The sequence below is a fragment of the Oryctolagus cuniculus genome, chromosome 5 (genome assembly GCF_051225735.1).
Source record: "Oryctolagus cuniculus isolate XC-2025 breed Fujian yellow rabbit chromosome 5, ASM5122573v1, whole genome shotgun sequence".
Classification (NCBI taxonomy): domain Eukaryota; kingdom Metazoa; phylum Chordata; class Mammalia; order Lagomorpha; family Leporidae; genus Oryctolagus; species Oryctolagus cuniculus.
In genome coordinates, this window is record NC_142871.1 from 99,189,802 (window position 1) to 99,209,790 (window position 19,989).

The 19,989-nt window shown below is 42.0% G+C and overlaps 1 protein-coding gene across 5 annotated transcripts in view; it reads right to left on the reverse strand.

Moving 5' to 3' along the window:
- Positions 1 to 1,836: 1,836 nt before the first annotated feature.
- KCNQ5 (potassium voltage-gated channel subfamily Q member 5) overlaps positions 1,837 to 19,989 on the reverse strand; it is a 639,793-nt gene continuing 621,640 nt past the window's right edge. For all 5 annotated transcript variants that reach the window (XM_051854552.3, XM_051854551.3, XM_051854550.3 and 2 more), the window contains 3 exons: positions 9,350 to 9,481; positions 6,899 to 7,025; positions 1,837 to 6,063 (listed from right to left, as the gene is read on the reverse strand). In XM_051854552.3, coding sequence (XP_051710512.2) covers positions 5,104 to 6,063; positions 6,899 to 7,025; positions 9,350 to 9,481 — 1,219 coding nt within the window. In that variant the 3' untranslated portion in view covers positions 1,837 to 5,103. The remainder of the gene's footprint in view (positions 6,064 to 6,898; positions 7,026 to 9,349; positions 9,482 to 19,989) is intronic.

Consider the following 19,989-nt stretch of genomic DNA (forward strand, 5'->3'; position numbering starts at 1 on the left):
AACTGAGAACCATTATAGTCACTCTCTAGCATTTTGGACTTAAAACAACTGTCAAAATTATGACAGAAATGAAAGGAATCATGAATAGACAAAGAGTAATGACATCGCATCAGTATACCCTTGGCTCTGAACAGGAAAATTCTGCCATCCTCCAGTTTTGTGGAGCTGTGATTTCCAAGGCAGTGCATAAGGCTACAGTATCCATATAATATGTCTGATAATTATCTGATAAATATATTTGAAATATTATAACATCTCAGTAATATTATGTAGGTTAGAGGGAAAAGTCCTTTCTCAGTTAATGAAAACCTAAATTTTTTCAAAGAAACTATCTGTACCATATTCTTGAGGCATTTAAAACCAGGTCAATAAAAGTTGCCACTATTTTCATCATGGTTAGAGTGAACTAATTGTTATTTATTTTACTTTAAAGTGGTGGGTGTGGGAGGTACTGCTAAAATAGTTCAAAAAATGTTTGGAAGTGCTCTACATTTTTAATTGGGTCAAGGAAGCATATTTCATATACAGTTTTATTTTCAACCATCTAGAAGTTGAGAGAATAAGCACATACCTATTTGGTCTCTTCAGAGCCATGATGGGAACTTTCCTTCTCATTCCAGGGTAACATTCCTCATTCATCCCCCTGCCCAAAACACCTGTTAGGGTTTTGTTGCTTTGTATTCCAGAGTAGTAACATTCTGAGCCTCTTTGAAAATAATTCCACTGGAGTGATTCCTGGGCATTTAGCACAACATTGTTAGTGAAAAAGAAGGGATCAGACTTTTTAGGAAAAAAAGAGCAAAGGTCCCTTTTGGAGCAGAACTGAGTAGGTGTTAAAAATGGTGGTTCTTAGTAGCTAGAGGCTGTAGCATTTGGGTATCTTCCTGGCCTCTATTTCTTGTTGATTATTATTTTTTAAAATTTTATTTATTTGAGAGGTAGAGTTACAATGAGAGGGAGAGACAGAGAGAAAGGTCTTCCATCCACTGGTTCACTCCCCAAATAGCCACAACTTCTGGAGCTGGCAGATCAGAAGCCAGGAGCCAGGAGCCCTCTCTGGATCTCCCACTTGGTGCAGAGGCCCAAGCATTTGGGCCATCCTCCACTTCCTTCCCAGGCCGCAAGAGAGCTGGATCGGAAGAGGAGCAGCTGGGAGTAGAACCAGTGCCCATATGGGATGCCAGCGCTGCAGGTAGAGGATTAACCTACTGCGCCACAGAGCTGGCCCTTCTTACTGCTTATTTAGCAAACACTTGTGCTATACAGGTTGAGCATCCCTAATGTAAAAATATGAAATCTGGAAAGTTCCAAAATTCAAAACTTTTTGAGTGCTGACCTGATTCCTGATACAGGTAGAAAATTCCATACCACGAAACTTTGTTTCATACACAAAATTATTAAAAAATGCTTATAAAATTTACTTCATATTATGTGTATAAAGTATATATGAAACATAAATGAATTTCGTGTTTAGGTTTGGGTCCCATCCCACATTATGAATATGTGAATATAATGCAAATATTCCTAAATCCTAAAATAGCTGAAATACTTCTGGTTCCAAGCATTTTATATAAGGAGTACTCAACCTGTGATTAACACAAAATTCACATGCCTTATATCTGAGTTACGGTTACTACTTGGTTATTTTTTCTTATGATACTCTCAAGAACATATGCCAATCTCCCCCTTTCCCAAATGCCAAACATTTCTCTGGCAATATTGCATAAAAGTAATTTTTATATTTTATTCCAAAATCTGTACACAATCCATTGACTTGGATCAGTCAGATCAGAACCAAACCAGTTAGTTGCCCGATAAAAATAGACACACTAGCTGTTTACAGACATCTTTTTTAATGTTTTACTTTAAAACAATAATCCCAGTAAAAGAGAGCAAAGGAAATTAGATTTTAATGGTAGCTTGAAATGGATATGATATTCCTGACTTATTTGTTTTCAGGAAACAGACAATTGCATTTCCTAGATGACTTTTAGAACTGCTCACTTAAATGCACACAATTATATTAAATTAAGTTTCTCTTACAAAAACACAACCATGTCATTTAAGGCAAAAAAATCAGCTTCTGGGGAGATAAGTTAATATTTATATTTCCTCAGTCTGATTAAATGAAGTGATCTGCTAATTTGGTTGGCCAGGTTTCACCATTCCTTATGTTCTGCTTTGCAAATGGGTGTGAGAAGTGTTCACTCTGTGCCCGATTTCCTCCTTCCGCAGACTTGTTTTACTTGCAAATTAGGAACTTTCAGAATCACTGAGCCTGTCACTCAGAGGTGAGAAAGGCACCTTAGAACAAGAGTTAAGGACTTAAAAATTCAGGAAGATGTCTTACTTCAAAAACAAAAACAAAAACAAAAAAAAACCTTGGAATCTACAGGTATTAATTTAGTTCAACAAAATGCAAACATTTAGATTGGACAAAGCAAAATTTTTTAGTTAACCTCCTATCAAGGAAATTTGCAGTTAAATATTAGCTTGGTCAACCCCACATGTTGAAGAAGGCAACAAACTTGTCTGAGAAAGCATGGAGCTACCCAGTGGTCAGTAAATTGTGCTTCAAGACACCATTTGGGATTGCCCAGTGGGACTTTGCGAAGTGTAAGTGGGAGGCCTGTCTCATTTTCATAGAGTAACACAACAGACAGAACCTTACAGTTTTCACACAATACAATTACCATTCATCTCCAAGAAGGTTTGTGCTAGAGCAAGATAGACACAAAATGGTCATGGCTTCAATGTTTCCAAGTTTTTCACAACATGATTTGTCACATTTTGCTTGGATTAAGACCTCTGCGTTGCCTTCAGTCTGTTTCTGGATCTTCAGTCTTCAGCAGTGCTGCATGAACTGTACTGTTTGAGGTCTAAGTAGGGGTCCCCAATACATTCAGAATTCCTGCTGCCAGTGGGGACTGACTCAGGACACAGCATGTCCAAGAATCAGTGCTACCTGAAAGCTGCTGCCACCTTCCTCTTCCTTGGTTAATATTTGCAAATGGCTGGCCAAGTTCATGGCAAGTATCTGTATTTGGGTAGTGGAGGGGTGTGTGTGTGTATTGGTGTGTTTACATGTATAACATCCTTGGGAAAGTGTATCACTGCTTGGATTGAGTGGAGACATGGGTGGATGAAAAATTGCATGTCACGATTTATTCACATTCTATGCTTGGACAATGAAAACAACTGCTGTAAAAGCATGGCAGACTTATTTGAACTGGAGTGTAAAATCTAGAATCTGTACTCTGTGGGTCTTCAGCAGCCAAGAAGATTCTGAATGATACACTCCAGGGCAGTGTGTTAGAATCCAAGTGAGGTGAGAGGAGGAAGCATTTCAGTGTTTATCCAAAGGGACAAGGATTTAAAAGGGTGGAGAAGCACATCTTAGATAGTGTAGAATGTATTTACTTGGGGATGGAGGCTGGTGAAGACCTGCTGAAGTTCAGGGAGTCCTTCCCCTGCCTGCCAGCTGATATCCCTGTGCATTCTCTTTGGCTGCTGGAGAAGTTTTTCTGGGGGCAGCACTGATGTTTGCCAAGGTTAAAGGTCTTCCTTTCTTGAGTTCTTCAGTGGCTGGGATTGAAATCAACTGAAACGCTGAGTCTCGTCTCTCCTTGCCTTTTGAATGCCATTCCTTTGGCTCTTAGGTTCTGATGGTCTGAGACAGCTAGACTGTGTGCTTTCCAATAAATACGTTTTTCATTTTGCTTCCCTGACCTTTCTGCAGCCATGATATATTATTATGTTTTGATTTGCCTGTGCTATTAGGTTTCTAATTGTAAATGTTTATACCAGGAAACAGAACTAGCAATTTCAGAATTGGGACAACATTTCTGGGGAGGGGGGAATAGAAAATAGTCACAACAGTATAAAAAGTAAAGGACGTTTAGGTTTAGCCTTTCATATGCAAAATGTACTACACAATAGCAAAAGACATTCAGGGCATATTAAAAAATAAATACCTTGAAAAATTCTCTGTTTATATATAAGGAAAGTTTAGGTAGTTGAATATCCTAGCAATACTTACTTTCTAAAAAAGTCTGACTCTTTCATTTTGGTTTGCTTCTCTTCCTCTCATTGCCTTTTGTGTGGGAAGTGATTTTCTTTTAACTTCATCTACTTCCTGGTATTGTTTCTGAATTCCTTTCGTGCCCTTCCTATCTCAGTCCCCCTCAAATGTCCCATTCCCCTGTCCTGCCTTTATGTCAGTTAAATGAGAATAGCTTTTCACACTTGGCCTTCATGTGGGCAATTTCGGCAAGCTTGGGGTTGGTGCCATTGTAGAGAGACCAGCCCAATCGCACTGGCTCTTCTAATAATCAATATTCCATAAGCTTATGTGGAAGCTGAGCACATACGAAGTTGATTCTGCCATCAGAGAATGTTTCCATAAGGTCAGTCTGTTTGCCCCACTGGCCCTGAATTTCATTACTCCCACATCTTCTAATCGAAGAACATTCTTGTCGGAAAGAACAACATGAAAATGATGTGCAAAACTGCTTGCCACAGCGCTAAGTCACCAAAAGCACACAAATTGACATTCAAATTACATGAATTATAAAACGACTGAATAGGAATGGGTTGGCAAATATATCTTGAAATAAGCAGCCATTTCTATTATTCCCAAATTCTGCTTTACTCGAGACCTTGTTAGCAGCTGTTGTTAGCCGTTGTGTTTAAATATACATGATGGCCTAATTTGAAAATGTGTTTTCTATTTAGTCATAAAGCAGAAATGCCTGAAATTTGAAGATGTTGACTCTCATCATTTCGCAACACAATGTCAAGTCTTCTAACTGACCTAATCTTGACATGTCCACACGCCCCATAGCAATAGCAGCGTTTGATTTCTCAGGAGTTTAAACTCAAGGTACATTACTAAATGAGTGAGTTAATGTTGATGCACCTTGGAATTTCAGCCATCCCTAAACATGCATTTTCATGCAATTAAAAGATAACAGGCCTATAAACTGCCTTTCATGTTCCTCCTGATTCTTGCAATTTCAACTTTTTTGACGGGCTTTCAAAATAGTTCATGCAATGATATGTATGGCTAAAGGAACTGCTATGCCTAGAAAGAAAACAAAGAACTTATTTCAGTTTGACATGAGGCAAGCTGAGGGCGTCTGTACTTTCTCCTGCCTTACAAATGCTCTGAGATGATCGTGATCTTCCAGTCCTTAGAGAGTCTGCTGCAAAAGCAGCTTCCCTGGCAGGCTGCGGCGCGGAATCAAAAGTGTCTGTCTCTGTCTCCTCAGGACCCACCTCTTCATCAGTTATAAACAATTTGGATTCCCTCCATTTGGGGTAAAAATCTTGGCTGCCTCTGGAGCCACTTGACTCACTCCCTGAAAGCTGGACGTTCAGTTCCTCCGTCGACCTGATCAGGTTTTGTACAGATAAAGATTTGCCCAAGTCCTTGGGCACCGTCGGGTGGACAGACAACAGAGTTTCTCCTCCCATGTCAAAGCTTTTCCTCAGAGAACGGTCCTTGGTCAGAGTCGACTGTGCAATCTGAACACTTTCCTTGGAGGCAACAAGGCAGGTGGTGACATCGGAAATGCCTTCCTGGAGGCCTGCGGGGTTTGGGTGCAAGGTCTCTGGCCTGGGCAGATGCTTGATGGCTGGGAGAGGAGGTGGGATTTGTAAAGTTGTTGGGGCTGCTGGCTTGGGTGCCACGGTTATTTGGTTTGCAATGTTGGTGGCCGCTGCTGTGGAGCCGTCGCCTTGACTCATTGGCACCTGTGTTGCTTGACTGTGCATAGTAGGGCTAAGCGCGTAGAAAGTCTGAGCACTGAACTCATTTGGCGTCAGAATGAACTGCAGGCCTCGTGAGATGTTGGCACTGGCTGATCTGGTCAAGCAGCCACTGTTTTGTGCGGAACTGGACAGATCTTTGCTATCCACAGGGCTCTGATAGTCAGACGTCTGTTCACATTCAAAAGGTGGGATCTGGAAGGAAGCCAAGGCGAGAGCCGAGGCGGAGCCTTTCCGGAGGACCTGCTGGTAGATGTCCAGCAGGCAGTCCAGCTTGGATTCAATGGACTGGACCTAAAGGTGGGGAAAATGATCGCATATGAGGATAACCTGTTATTAAGAACAGACTTCATGTCTGAAATCCAAAATGAAATCAGAGGGTGTCAATACAGTTGGGTAAATATTGGTGAATGCAACACCTAGCCAGAGAATCTTCAAGAGAGAGACACTTTGGCTCCTGCCTCTGCTTCTTTAAAATGGACAGTCGATGTTCTTAGAAGTCACACAAGTGCAATAAAAGTGCAACTTCAAGACTCTTCATCCCTATCAGATTGCCTTCCTCCCAATGAAGACATCCTGGAACTTCATGGCATTTTAGTAAGGAATTTAAGCTTTAAAAAAATTAAGACCTCACCTATCTATCTAGGTGGTTTTTATTTTAAAAATAAAGGCACAAAATGCTTGAAAATAAATACTTGGAATATGTATGATGAAACTGGAGGAGCAATTTGATTTCTGGTTCTGGAAAATTGTATTTGTATGTGAAGATACAGCCTAAGGGTTAACAAACATTCAATATGTCATCATATTTATTATCAGATTTGCTCTTACTTAAAAAAGAGTGCACTAAAAGAAGACACAATGAAAACAACTAAAAATAACCAAAACACAGATGAAAAATAGAATTTTGCTCTTTTACTATTGAAAATCTATAATTGCTTCCAGTTAAGTATTAATTAATGAGATGAGATTGTTTCTGCCTTTTATGAAAATCCAAAGGTGTTTCACAGAATATTGTCTACATGCAGAAAATTTAATTTCTTTCACTTTTTCTTGATTTATTCCTTTTAAAATATATGAATCACTAAGATATATCCAACTGTCTACAATTTTGATTTTAAAAATCTACCTGTTTTTCGACCTTGACCACCCGGCCAAGCATACTGAGGTCATCTGTGGTCTCGTGTTCTGCTGTTATTTTCTCTCGGCTCTTCTTATCTGATGTGATTTGCCCTTTTCCAAGAATTTGATCGACACTATCAGAGAAAGAAATAAGCACTGATTATAAGCACTGAAGGTGGAGATCTCCCTGGGCCAGACTGAAGTACTTGGAAAAAAATTATTTTTAGTTAATGTAGGAATAAATAAGGATGAACTTGTTCCAGTTGGTGTGCTGCTGCTGCTGCTTCTTTTTTTAATTTGAGAGGCAGAGAGAGCAAGAGTGAGAGTGAGAGCAAGACAGCGAGAGAGAGGGAGAGAGGGAGAAAAGGAGAGAGAGAGAGGGAGAGGGAGAGAGAGCCCTGCACCTGCTGCTCTCCAAATGCTCACAACAGCCAGGACTGGGTCAGGCTGTAACCAGGAACTGGGACCCAATCCAGGTCTCCCATATGGGTGGCAGGGACCCAACTCTTACAGCCATCATCAGCTGCCTCCCAGGTATGCGTTAGCAGAAAGCCATGTCCTTATTCTGGTCCATGATGAAATCACTGGTGAGTGATCTTCTGGAGACAGGACTGTCATAAACAAAGTGATTTGTTTGTTTTCACCTCTGACCAGTCAGTTTCTGAATTCAACCACTTATTTTTCATTAATAGGACAGATAATTTATAGTATATCTGATTTATGGAAGATAAGCAGAAAAGAAACTATGATCTTTCTTTTTTTCAGTTGGAGAATATATATGCGTTGGGAATTCAACATTAGTTCTGTAGATTCTGTAACAGTCCAACTTTGAAAAAAATCTTGGTAGCCACTGATAGTTCTATTAAAGGACTTGGAAGACAGGAGCTACATATGCTGATATTCTAATATGACCACAGGACGAATTAAAGCAATTTCCAGGGAGACCTGATCAGCCTAAATGAGAATCACTTTCTTCTTTCATTTTACAATTGAATTATCAGAAGTATTAACTCAACTTTCCAGCTTACTTTGTATAGAAACACAGGCAGTGCCTACTCTCTGCCATGGCATCTAATCTATTGAACCACAGGCTTTATCAGGACTGGGTAATATTTTGTTAATTATCTGCTGAATGAGTGAACAAATTGTTTTCTATAGTCGATCAACAGATGCTTAACTAAGGGCCTAGTTGTTGCCTCATTTGGGCTAACTGTGCTGTGGGAATACATATAAAAAAAGAAGGCTCACTCCTTGGGGGTCAGCATTGTGGCACAGCAAGTGAAGCCACTGCCTATAATGCCTGCATCCCATTTTCAGTGCTGGTTTGAGTTCTGGGCTACTTCACTTTCAATTCAATTCCCTGTTATTGCAACCAGGAAAGTATCAAAGGATGGCCCCAGCTCTTGGGTTCATGCTACCCACATGGGAGATCTGGACAGAGTTCCAGGCTCCTGGCTCCGGCCTGGCCTAACCCTCACCATTGTGGATGTCTAGGGAGTGAAACAGTGTGAATGGAAAATCTCCCTCTTTCTCTTCTCTGCCTTTCAAATAAATAAATAAATCTGTAATAAATACAAATAAAATAATAAATAAATAATAAAAAAAGACTCAGTCCTGCAATTTGAGAACTATTCAATCACAAATGCTGGTAATATGGACCTGATAGTAAGGGAAGACTTTATAATACTCAGTTGACTAAATACTTTGACTTGGAGATGACTCAAACAGCCACATGCGGTTGGAACTAACATATTGAACTCATTTCTTTTAATCACTCAGTAAGATACTTAATAGAAGGATAGTGCTTATCTATTATCACAGATGACACCAATGAAGGGAAGGCCCCAGTCTTAGTCAAGAGCAAGGAGAATACACTTGGGACCAAGAAACAACGTAAGAGCAGAGTCTCAAGTCTGGCCCATTACAAGCTTATGAGTGCTCCTATGTTCTGTAGTAGATTCTAAATGCTGTAGGAGATCAGGGAAAAGGAAGATCTATCTTCATGGGCTGCATATTTGGGAAAAGTTTAATGAAGAAGAAAGGTTAGTTTATTCCTAAAGGATGATTAGGATTTAGATAGTAAGAAAAACAGGAGGATCATCATCATCAACAGCAATAATTCAAACATCAGCAACAACCATTAACATTTATTGAGAACTCAGTGTCAGGCCTACTATATTTTCCAAATAATGTGTATTAACTTATGTGTATTAACTTATCCAATCTTTAGGCTAACCATATACGCAAACATTAACATTCTGGCCATTTTTATAGATGAGAAAATGAAAACGGACTCTTTTAATGCTTGATTTACATCTAGATTAAAGCAAATAAACTGTATGTCAAAAGTCCAGGTACCTACTGAAGATGAATTACAAATTTTTCTTACTAAAAAGTTTTCTTACTAAGTTGGTTTTATGCTCATTCCTTTACAATGAATAACATTTTCATTGCTTACCGTGTTTGAAGGCTTTTAATTCTACACAACATGTCCAGATGACCAGCAGAATATTGTTCAATGACATCTTTTACATCATATGGGCGTAATGTTTCCTTAAACTTCCGTTTTGCAACATGAAATTTCATAATTCTGTAGGAGCAACATATTGTACATTAATCTTCATAATGTTGTGAAAAGAAATGACCAAAATGTGGCCGGTGCTGCGGCTTACTAGGCTAATCCTCCGCCTTGTGGCGCTGGCACACCGGGTTCTAGTCCCGGTCGGGGCGCCGGATTCTGTCCCAGTTGCCCCTCTTCCAGGCCAGCTCTCCGCTGTGGCCCGGGAGTGCAGTGGAGGATGGCCCAAGTGCTTGGGCCCTGCACCCCATGGGAGACCAGGAGAAGCACCTGGCTCCTGCCTTCGGATCAGCACGGTGCGCCGGCTGCAGCAGCCATTGGAGGGTGACCCAACGGCAAAAGGAAGAACTTTCTCTCTGTCTCTCTCATTGTCCACTCTGCCTGTCAAAAAAACAAAACAAAACAAAACAAACAAACAAACAAAAAAAGACCAAAATAGGGGCTGGCGCTATGGCATAGTGGATAAAGGTGCCGCCTGCAGTGCCAGCATCCCATATGGGTACCAGTTCAAGTTCCGGCTGCTCCACTTCCGATTCAGCTCTCTGCTATGGCTTGGGAAAGCAGTGGAAGATGGCCCAAGTCCTTGGGCTCCTGCACCCACGTGGGAGACCCAGAAGAAGCTCCTGGCTTCGGATTGGTGCAGCTCCAGCCATTGCGGCCAACTGGGGAGTGAACCAGCAGATGGAAGACCTCTCTCTCTTTGTGCCTCTTTTATAAGGAGAACTCATTTCAAAGTTACACTTAGCTTTTCTCTTCCTTGTGGAGATGTTTTGATGGAAGGCACATTTTGAAGGCATCCTAAAGACAATATGGCAATCTGGCCTTCAGTCAGATTTTATGCAGATCTTAAATAATTTTTTTACTTATGTAATTTATTCTTATAAGCTAACTAAATTAAATTAAAACCATGTTTTGTACTTTTGATCCATAGTTATGATTTTGATCAACATTAAAAAGGAAGTGGTCATCTTTTATGTTATTTCAGTATAACTGTATGATGATCGATATGCAAAGTAGATTAGATTTTTAAAAATCCTCAAAGGGTTACTACTTACTGGCCAGAAGAATTTTATGACACAGATCTTCAAGGAAATAGGGAAGACAATGAGAGAATACAAGAGAGAGACCTCTTCCATCTACTGGCTTATTCCCCAAATGCTAGCCACAGCCAGATCTGATCTAGGCCAAAGCCAGGAGCCAGGAACTCCCTCTGGGTCTTCCATGTGGGTGTCACAGGTTAAGTTCATGGGCCAGCTCCTGCTACTTTCTCAGGTACATTAGCAGGAAGCTGGATTGGAATGGGAGTAGCCTGGACATGAATCAGCTTCAGTATGAGATGCTGGGGTGGCGAGCAGTGGTTTAACCCCCTGTGCCACAATGCTGGCCCAAGTTTTCTTTACAATACATATTTCCCAGCTGATTCATGAACAAAAAGCTACTCAATTAGCCTGTGAGAAGGGGAGGAGGGAACATGCCATTTTATGGTTTTGTGGCAGGGTGTGGGGGTGGGGAGAAATGAAGGTGAGAGTTCAGTAATTTTAGACCTCCGGAGAAGTATGAGGGTGCTAGAAACAGGAAAATGTCTAAAGGTAGCCGTCAGACTATGAATTTGAAAGGTCTTTCAATTCTTCCTGCTTTCTTCTCTCCAAGACCGCTGTCTTCAGACACTAAAGCAAGGCAAAGTGGAGTGGAGAGAGCTGGGGCTTAGGGGAGCCCTGGGTTGGCAGGTGGAAGAGGGAAATCTGATTTCTTTTTATTTGACAGGTAGAGTTATAGACAGTGAGAGAGACAGTCAGAGAGAAAGGTCTTCCTTCCGATAGTTCACTCTCCTAATGGCTGCCACGGCCGGCGTGCTGAGCCGATCTGAAGCCAGGAGCCAGGTGCTTCCTCCTGGCCTCCCATGTGGGTGCCGGGCCCAAGCACTTGGGCCATCCTCCACTGCCCTCCTGGGCCACAGCAGAGAGCTGGACTGGAAGAGAAGCAACCGGGACTAGAACCCGGCGCCCATATGGGATGCCGGTGCCACAGGCGGAAGATTAACCAAATGAGCCACGGCACCGGCCTGGGAAATCTGATTTCGTGTCTTAGTTCTCCCATGTGCCTGTGCAAATTTCTGTGTCTTGACTGTCCAGATTCAGCTGGTTCAGAGTGGATCAAAGTCCAGGTGAGGGCAGCAAGCTTTTCTGTAAGGGCCAGGTAGGAAATATTTTATGCATTGTAGGTCTGTTGGGCTCTGCTGACACTGTCCAGCTCTGCCATTTCAGCATGAAAGCAGTCATAGGACAGTAAATAAACAGATGAGTGTGGATATGTTCCCACCAACTCTTGACTCTTGACTGTAGCTTGACGACCACTAGGCTAGGCTAGATAAGAAGAGCTACGATGAAAAGCCACAAAGCCACGAAGAAATGGAAGCCCATTAACCAGCCTGGCCATGCAGAAGTCTGTGGTGACCTCTTACACGCTTATAAATAGTTAACACAGAAGAAGAAGGTTAGTATTGTAGAAAGGAATGCTTGAGCAAATCATTCTACAGTAAAATCAGGATTTTCAAAATAAATTTAATGATGAAGATGATAATGCTACTAGGCCATACTTTTTTTCATTAAATAGTGTATGCTTTTATATTTATTAGGTAGCACAGTGCTCAATGAATTTTTGGTAAGTTAAGGCCTATTCTCACCGGTACTGTTGGACATTCCTTTAGGGGACCAACAAAAGGCTGAGGTGCAAGTCATACACTCACTGGCTCCTTTTATTTATGAGGGTAGGTAAATTGCAGCAGTGGGGCTAATGCAACAGCAAAGAGTAAAAGGCCCCTCAGTTAGTGTCCTTAGATGTAAAGTTGGTAGCTAAAAGACAAGGCGAATAAGGTAAACCTATTGCATGGAACTTGATATGCCCCAGCAGTACCACTAGAGGGCGGAAAAGATTCATCACTAACCTAAAAAGGCAACTTTTTGAAACTGAAGTGTGTGCATACAGTTTTCTGTGCAGGAAGAAATAACTAAAGCAAAGTTAAACTCTGGGTAGAATATATCTATATATAAGCACACACAAACACGTGCACTTCGAAGGAAACGTAGGTGCATTTGTTGTGCTGCCATGAGTTATAAAATCTTGCAAAAGTCTTGTTCCATTCCTCTAAATCAGGGCAAAAACACTGCACATGAATATGCAGAGATAAGAACGATGAGAAAACAGAAGCGGCTGTGACTGCTGCCACCACCAAACAGATGGCCAGGCTTGGCCAGCAGCCAAACCAAGTCCAGGGTGGAGAGGGCTCAGCCGACTGTGAACTGAAGAGGCACTTTGATTGACTGCAAAGACAGCAACGCTTCCCAAGCTCGGCTGTTCATTGGAATCACGCAGGGCGCTTTATAAAGTGCCAATATCTGGGTCCTACCTTCAGAATTTCTGTTTTAATTGGCCCATGGTGCAGGTGAGATATTTAGAAGAACCTTTCAGACGATGCTAACGTACAGCCAAGGTTGAGAGTCACTGAAGTGGCGGTGGGTGAGGGGTGGTGGAGGGCAGTGGGTGCCGGACAATCACTGCCACCATTCAAAGAGGTGATCACAGTGTACGCAGGTTTGTACGTGTCTTCTAAGTCACTCATGTCAATCCATGGGGAGAATGTCCCTGTGCCTTGGTGTCAGGCCTGTGATCAGAACCCCAGTGCCCCCGGCCTTTCCTTTCCTGGGCGAGATCTGAAGTTGCATGCAGGAAGGGAAAGGGAGTGACAAGGTGACTGATTCATTCGGGTTTTCAATAAATATTAACTGAGCACCTAGGATGTTGTGCTGGGTGCTGTGCTAGGCTCTGGGGAGCACTGGCTCCCCTGGGAGGGGACTGGCAGAGAAGAAAAAGTCCCCCTCATGAGGACAGTGATGACTGGGCCTCCTTCCTTTCTCTCTATGGTGGTGGCAAGGTAACAGTCACTGCAGCCATGACCTCGGATAGGAGTTGAGAGCCTCGTGTTTTCAGAGCTTGGAGCCCTGTAGGTGAGCCCAATGTTTCTGTGTCCCCAAGCGATCTTACAACATGCCTGATGAGTAGGACTCTGTAACTGCTTCATCTACCCATTCACTCACCCATCAGACATTAATTTTGAGTGCCTCTGTGTCAGCCGCTGCTAGACACCAGGGATTCAGTGATGAAAAACTGAATCCCATTGCTGGAGTACTTCCAGTTATGCAGGCAGGGGGTTATAACTCCCTTTGTAGAGTGCATGGTGGTGGGAAGCACAGGTGGCCACGGGACTGGAGAAGAGGGGTGTTTAATCTATTTAACCCAGGCTGGTAGAGGTGATAAGAAATGATTTCTGGGTGGCCAGCACTGTAGCGTAGCGGGTAAAGCTGCTGCCAGTAGTACCGGTATCCCATATGAGCACTGGTTCAAGTCCCGGCAGCTCCACTTCCGATGTGGCTCTCTGCTACAGCCTGGGAAAGCAGAAGATGGCCCAAGTTGTTGGGTCCCTGCACCGGTGTGGGAAGACCTGAAGGAAGCTCCTGGCTCAATCGCACAGCTCCAGTCGTTGCAGCCAACTGGGGAGTGAACCATCGGATGGAAGATCTCTCTGCCTCTCCTTCTCTCTCTGTGTAACTCTGACTTTCAAGCAAATAAAATAAATCTTTAAAAAAAGAGAAATGATTTCTGGAGAAGATAGTCCTTTATCTATTCTACCCCCTCCCCATCTCTGGGGATATGACTAAGTTTCTCAAGGTTCTTGAAATGGCCCCAGTAAGCACCTAGATTGTATGTTTTCTGGGGTGGATTGTGACCCCCCCCCACCCCCTCTCCACGCCTGACTTTATGTTGGCTAGTTGAGTTGATTTACTCTACTGATATGCATTCTGTATCTCCCTCTTCCCAGTCTGGAAAATTATATCATCTTCTTTCTGACTCCCCATGAGAAATACACATCTATCTTTCTTTCCATTTTAGTGTATGTGCTGCTGAAGTAGCACAACATCTATCTTAAAAGCAAAGGCCTGCGGCTATTCTTGAGTTGATCCAGAACATTTTGATCATTCAATATCCCTTAAGGCAGCCCTCTCTTAATTTTTACATTGGTCAAGGGTCGATGTTGATTATGGAGCAAATCCAGTAGATAACTGGGTCTACAGAACACAGATAATTTGGTTCCCAATTGAAGGCATAAGTGGTTACATGTTTAGATATTTATTAATGTTATTTTCCTATTATATATACATGTTATTTTGACACTAGAGGTATGCATTTGTGGATACAGCGTTTAAACTTTGAAACCTGCTAAACAACTTACAAAATGATGTATCTAGGGCCCCTCCATCCTTCTTCCCTCTCAGATTGGCCTGCTAGTTAGTGATTAAGAAAACCTAGGAGCTGCCGGATGCACTAGCAGTCTCACTGTCTTGCTTTCAATTTTTGATTGAGACATGTAAATGAGCTTCACTTACAGAGGCTGTCTAACGACCTGAGTACAGGGGCAAGCACAAACCCATTGGTATTAGGACAAGTTCTGAGGCCACCCTGGGAGTAGAATTGTTCTTCTAATGCTTATTATTGTTATTCTTTTAATGTAGACTCTTGTGGGGTCTCTTGAGATTTTTAGGATTTTCTTTTAAGAAGGCAAGACTTGTGAAACCCAAGCAAGAACTCTGGGGTCCTAGTAGGTCTGTAAATGGTTAACTTTCTTCCCGGGATTTTGTGAGCATGGATACAGTAACTAAATTTGAGAATATTGTTTTCCTAGAATTATAAAATCCTGCATAAATGTTAGAGTGTGAAATGACGACATAAATAAATAGATTAACCACCCATGTCGATCGCTCTTACATATTTTTAGTCATGATATCAGAGATTCAGTTTAGATGATAACCAAATAAAAGGTTAAAAATCTCCAATATTGCAAAAAGTAAATGTGTCTCCAGAGAACACTAGTTTAATGCAGCCTCAGAGCAAAATGCGACCACAACTAATTATCTTCAAAATAAAAACAAACAAAAAGAATATTCCAGGAAACACATTAGCTGGCTTTAAAAATATGTGCTAAATGAGCCATAAAATGTTCTCCTAACAGTGTCCTTTACTGTGACATGTCGGAGACTTGGCTGTCAAGAACATCTTAATAGTGACTTGCAAACAAAGACTCATCACCTCTGCTAAAATAGCAGAAATGCCACCAGCAAAATGAAGAACTGGTGAGTATGAAACAGCTTGTAGATGTAAAAACCCACAACGGCAAGCTTGTGCCTTTTTTCGCTATTTGTGGAATATTCTTGCCTGCAGCATGAAGTGAGATTGAAAAAGGATGCAGAGTTGAGACTGCACTGTAGGGGAGGGTCAAGAGAATGGTCCTGCACACACCTTTCAGAATAGGGAGAACGCAAAGGCAGAATTACTGGAAAACCTTACCACTCGACCCAGGGTGACAGTGAGGTCTGATTTGCATCACCATCTTAGAAACTCTGAAATGTCACCAATAACTCTTCAGTTCTCTGATCAGATTTGAGCAATTCTGGAGGAGTGGATGAGCCTTTGCAAGTTGAAAAGAAATTCCTGACACCTCAGCTATGCTCCTATTAGACTGAGGGATTCTGAGAGCTAATTCAAAAAAGTTTTTTGCTTACCACCTGAATTCCAACCCTTTCTCTTCTATGCAATTCCCCCTTCCCCACAAAGCCACTGATGACATCTACCAACACACACACTCTAATTCCACCTTCACCTTTGTTTCTTTGCAATTGCAGGGGCCTCTGCCTTGTCCACTTCCCTTCTTAATAACCTGGTTGGTACCTCCATAGCCACCAGCTCTCATCTTTCCCTTCTTTCAGGAAGCCTTTTGAACACCACTTCCCACATAACGGCTGACTTACTCTGCCCACACCATCTTGGACTTCTATCATTGTAGTGAGATGGTGCTCTGCCACATAATTACTCTCTCTTTTCTGGTAGCCCCTCAGTTCTCTAAGTAGGGGTCTTCCTTCACATTTATCTCTGTGCTTGCTGCAGAGAAGTAGCTCAATAACTTACTTTTTGAGTGCATGCACTGACTATCTGGGTGGAACTTGAAAGAATTCATCATCAAGTCTCTGCAAGGCTGGGGAAAGGAGAGGAGAGAAACATCTACTGTTCACTGTCCTCTTACTCCTTGATCAGATGCCTAGACAGGCAGAAGATCAGCCTGAGAAGGAAGGGGGGAGGTATGTGCTTGGAACATTGCTTCATGACTGGGAGAAAAATTGCTATTACAGTTCTGAGCAATTTCTTCCTGCAGTTGGTGGAGAGGTATAACGTCAAAGTGGGGATTATTGGTCTTCCTGGGGATGGTGGTGCAGGTGGGCAAGGCTATACATTCTTTGGAAGTTGGGAGCACCCCTTAGAAAAGGGAAAGCAGTATCCCTCTCATGTGACTCCCAGGGGAGCCTTGGAGAGAAAGGATTCGATACCCTACCACCTGCCCTGGCGGAGAATAGGTAGTGGAGACACCTTGCTGCAACGCCAGTAAGGAGCCCAGACAACTCAAAGGATATAATAACTAGCACATACATACTGATTACCACGTGCATGCATTGTTCTAAGTGCTTTGTAATTGTTCATTCATTTAATTCTCACTACAGCCCCATGAGGTCATTTTTTTTTTCCCATCCCTACTTCTTTAGTGAAGAAACAAAGACACAGAAAGGTGATATGAGGTTGCACAGGGGATGCCAGGCATCGTCTTCTTCTTCATCTCTCTCTCTTTTTAAAAAAAGATTTGTTTATTTGAAAGGCAGAATGACAAGGAGAGAGAAGGAAGGAAGGAGGGAGGGAGAGAGATAACTTCCATTCCACAGGTGGCTACAACAGTTGGGGCTGGGTCTGGCCCAGGCTGAAGTCAGGGCCAAGGTCTCCCATGTGGATGGCAGGGACACATGTACTTGAACCATCACTGGCTTCTTCCTAGGCACATTAGCAGACAGCTGCATTGGAAGCAGAGCACCTGGGACTCAAATGTGACATGGGATATGGGTGTTCCAAGTGGCAGCTTAACATGCTGTGCCACAAAACTCTCCCAGATGTCGGGCTTCTTGGACCACCTCTCCTAAGTGGCCCTGGGGCTGGGGGAAGTAGGGTAGAATTATCTGATGATGTCGGGGTGAAGTCAGGTGAAGCTTCAACTAATGAATTCTTTGAAGAAAAGGTATTTGGCCTAGCACCTTGGGATGTCAGCATCTCATACTGGAAAGCTTGGGTTTGGATCCTGGCTCTGCTCCAAATTCCAGCTTCCTGCTAATGTACACCCTTGGAGCTCAAGTACTGGAGTCCCTACAAGCCCCGTGAAAGACATGGATTGAATTCCTCGCTTTTGGCTTTGTCTTGGCTCAGCCCTGGCTGTTTGTGACCATCTGGGGAGTGGGCCAGCAGATGGGAGATGTCTCTCTCTCACACAAAATAATCCTTTGAGTTTTCACCCCAGACCTTGCTCCTTTATCTGATTTTCTAAAAGGCTGGTTTGGCCTGGGAAATAAAAAGTTGTTTACAGTGAAACATAGCAGGCATGGACATTAATACATGCAGATATTAAGAGAACTGAAAAAAAAAAACCCACATGATATAATCAACAGCTTCCCAGTCATTTCTTTTCAAAATAAAAGTAATATGCCTTGGATTGTTTTGGTTATCTTCGCAAGAAAAAAAAGTTGCACAGTATTCTGATTCAGCTCTTGATGGCTGACAGAAAGCATGACTGTATGAAACAGACTGACAGGAGAACAATGGGTGTTGCGGATTTCACTGGGAGTGGCTTTGATCCTAGATATGTAGTCATTCTATGAAAACAACACTGGTAGGAAGCACGTAAGCTTCGTATTGCACCATTTTTACAGGCAAGGCAGTTCCTTCAAATGCCCAATTCTTTCTCACAGCACTTACATGTTGCCCTGTGTGCATTTCTGAAAAATTACCAGACAGTTTAGTACAAGAATAATGCTGATTTTCTTCTTTCATATTTTAGAAAGTTACTATTCTGGGACTCTTTATTAATTATGTGGTTGTATTAGATATGGCTTTCAAATATTAGTTGTTTCAAATAATAACACATATAAGAAAATCTAAAATATTCATGGAAAATGGAATTAAAAGATAATGTGTATTTAAAAATCTTCCATGCTCATGGATTGGAAGAATCAACATCATCAAAATGTCCATTCTCCCAAAAGCAATTTATAGATTCAATGCAATACCAATCAAGATACCAAAGACATTCTTCGCAGACCTAGAAAAAATGATGCTGAAATTCATATGGAGGCACAAGAGACCTCGAATAGCTAAAGCAATCTTGTACAACAAAAACAAAGCCGGAGGCATCACAATACCAGATTTCAGGACATACTACAGGGCAGTTGTAATCAAAACAGCATGGTACTGGTACAGAAACAGATGGATAGACCAATGGAACAGAATAGAAACACCAGAAATCAATCCAAACATCTACAGCCAACTTATATTTGATCAAGGATCTAAAACTAATTCCTGGAGCAAGGACAGTCTATTCAATAAATGGTGCTGGGAAAACTGGATTTCCACGTGCAGAAGCATGAAGCAAGACCCCTACCTTACACCTTACACAAAAATCCACTCAACATGGATTAAAGACCTAAATCTATGTCCTGACACCATTAAGTTATTAGAGAACATTGGAGAAACCCTTCAAGATATTGGCACAGGCAAAGAATTTCTGGAAAAGACCCGGGAGGCACAGACAGTCAAAGCCAAAATCAACTATTGGGATTGCATCAAATTGAGAAGTTTCTGTACTGCAAAAGAAACAGTCAGGAGAGTGAAGAGACAACCGACAGAATGGGAAAAAATATTTGCAAACTATGCAACAGATAAAGGGTTAATAACCAGAATCTACAAAGAGATCAAGAAACTCCACAAAAACAAAACCAACAACCCACTTAAGAGATGGGCCAAGGACTTCAATAAACATTTTTCAAAAGAGGAAATCCAAATGGCCAACAGGCACATGAAAAAATGTTCAAGGTCACTAGCAATCAGGGAAATGCAAATCAAAACCACAATGAGGTTTCACCTCACCCCGGTTAGAATGGCTCACATTCAGAAATCTACCAATAATAGATGCTGGCGAGGATGTGGGGAAAAAGGGACACTAACCCACTGTTGGTGGGAATGCAAACTGGTCAAGCCACTATGGAAATCAGTCTGGAGATTCCTCAGAAACCTGAATATAACCCTACCGTTCGACCCAGCCATCCCACTCCTTGGAATTTACCCAAAGGAGTTTAAATTGGCAAACAAAAAAGCGGTCTGCACCCTAATGTTTATTGCAGCTCAATTCACAATAGCCAAGACCTGGAACCAACCTAAATGCCCATCAATGGTAGACTGGATAAAGAAATTATGGGATATGTACTCTTTAGAATACTATACCGCAGTAAGAAACAACGAAATCCAGTCATTTGCAACAAAATGGAGGAATCTGGAACACATCATGCTGAGTGAAGTAAGCCAGTCCCAAAGGGACAAATACC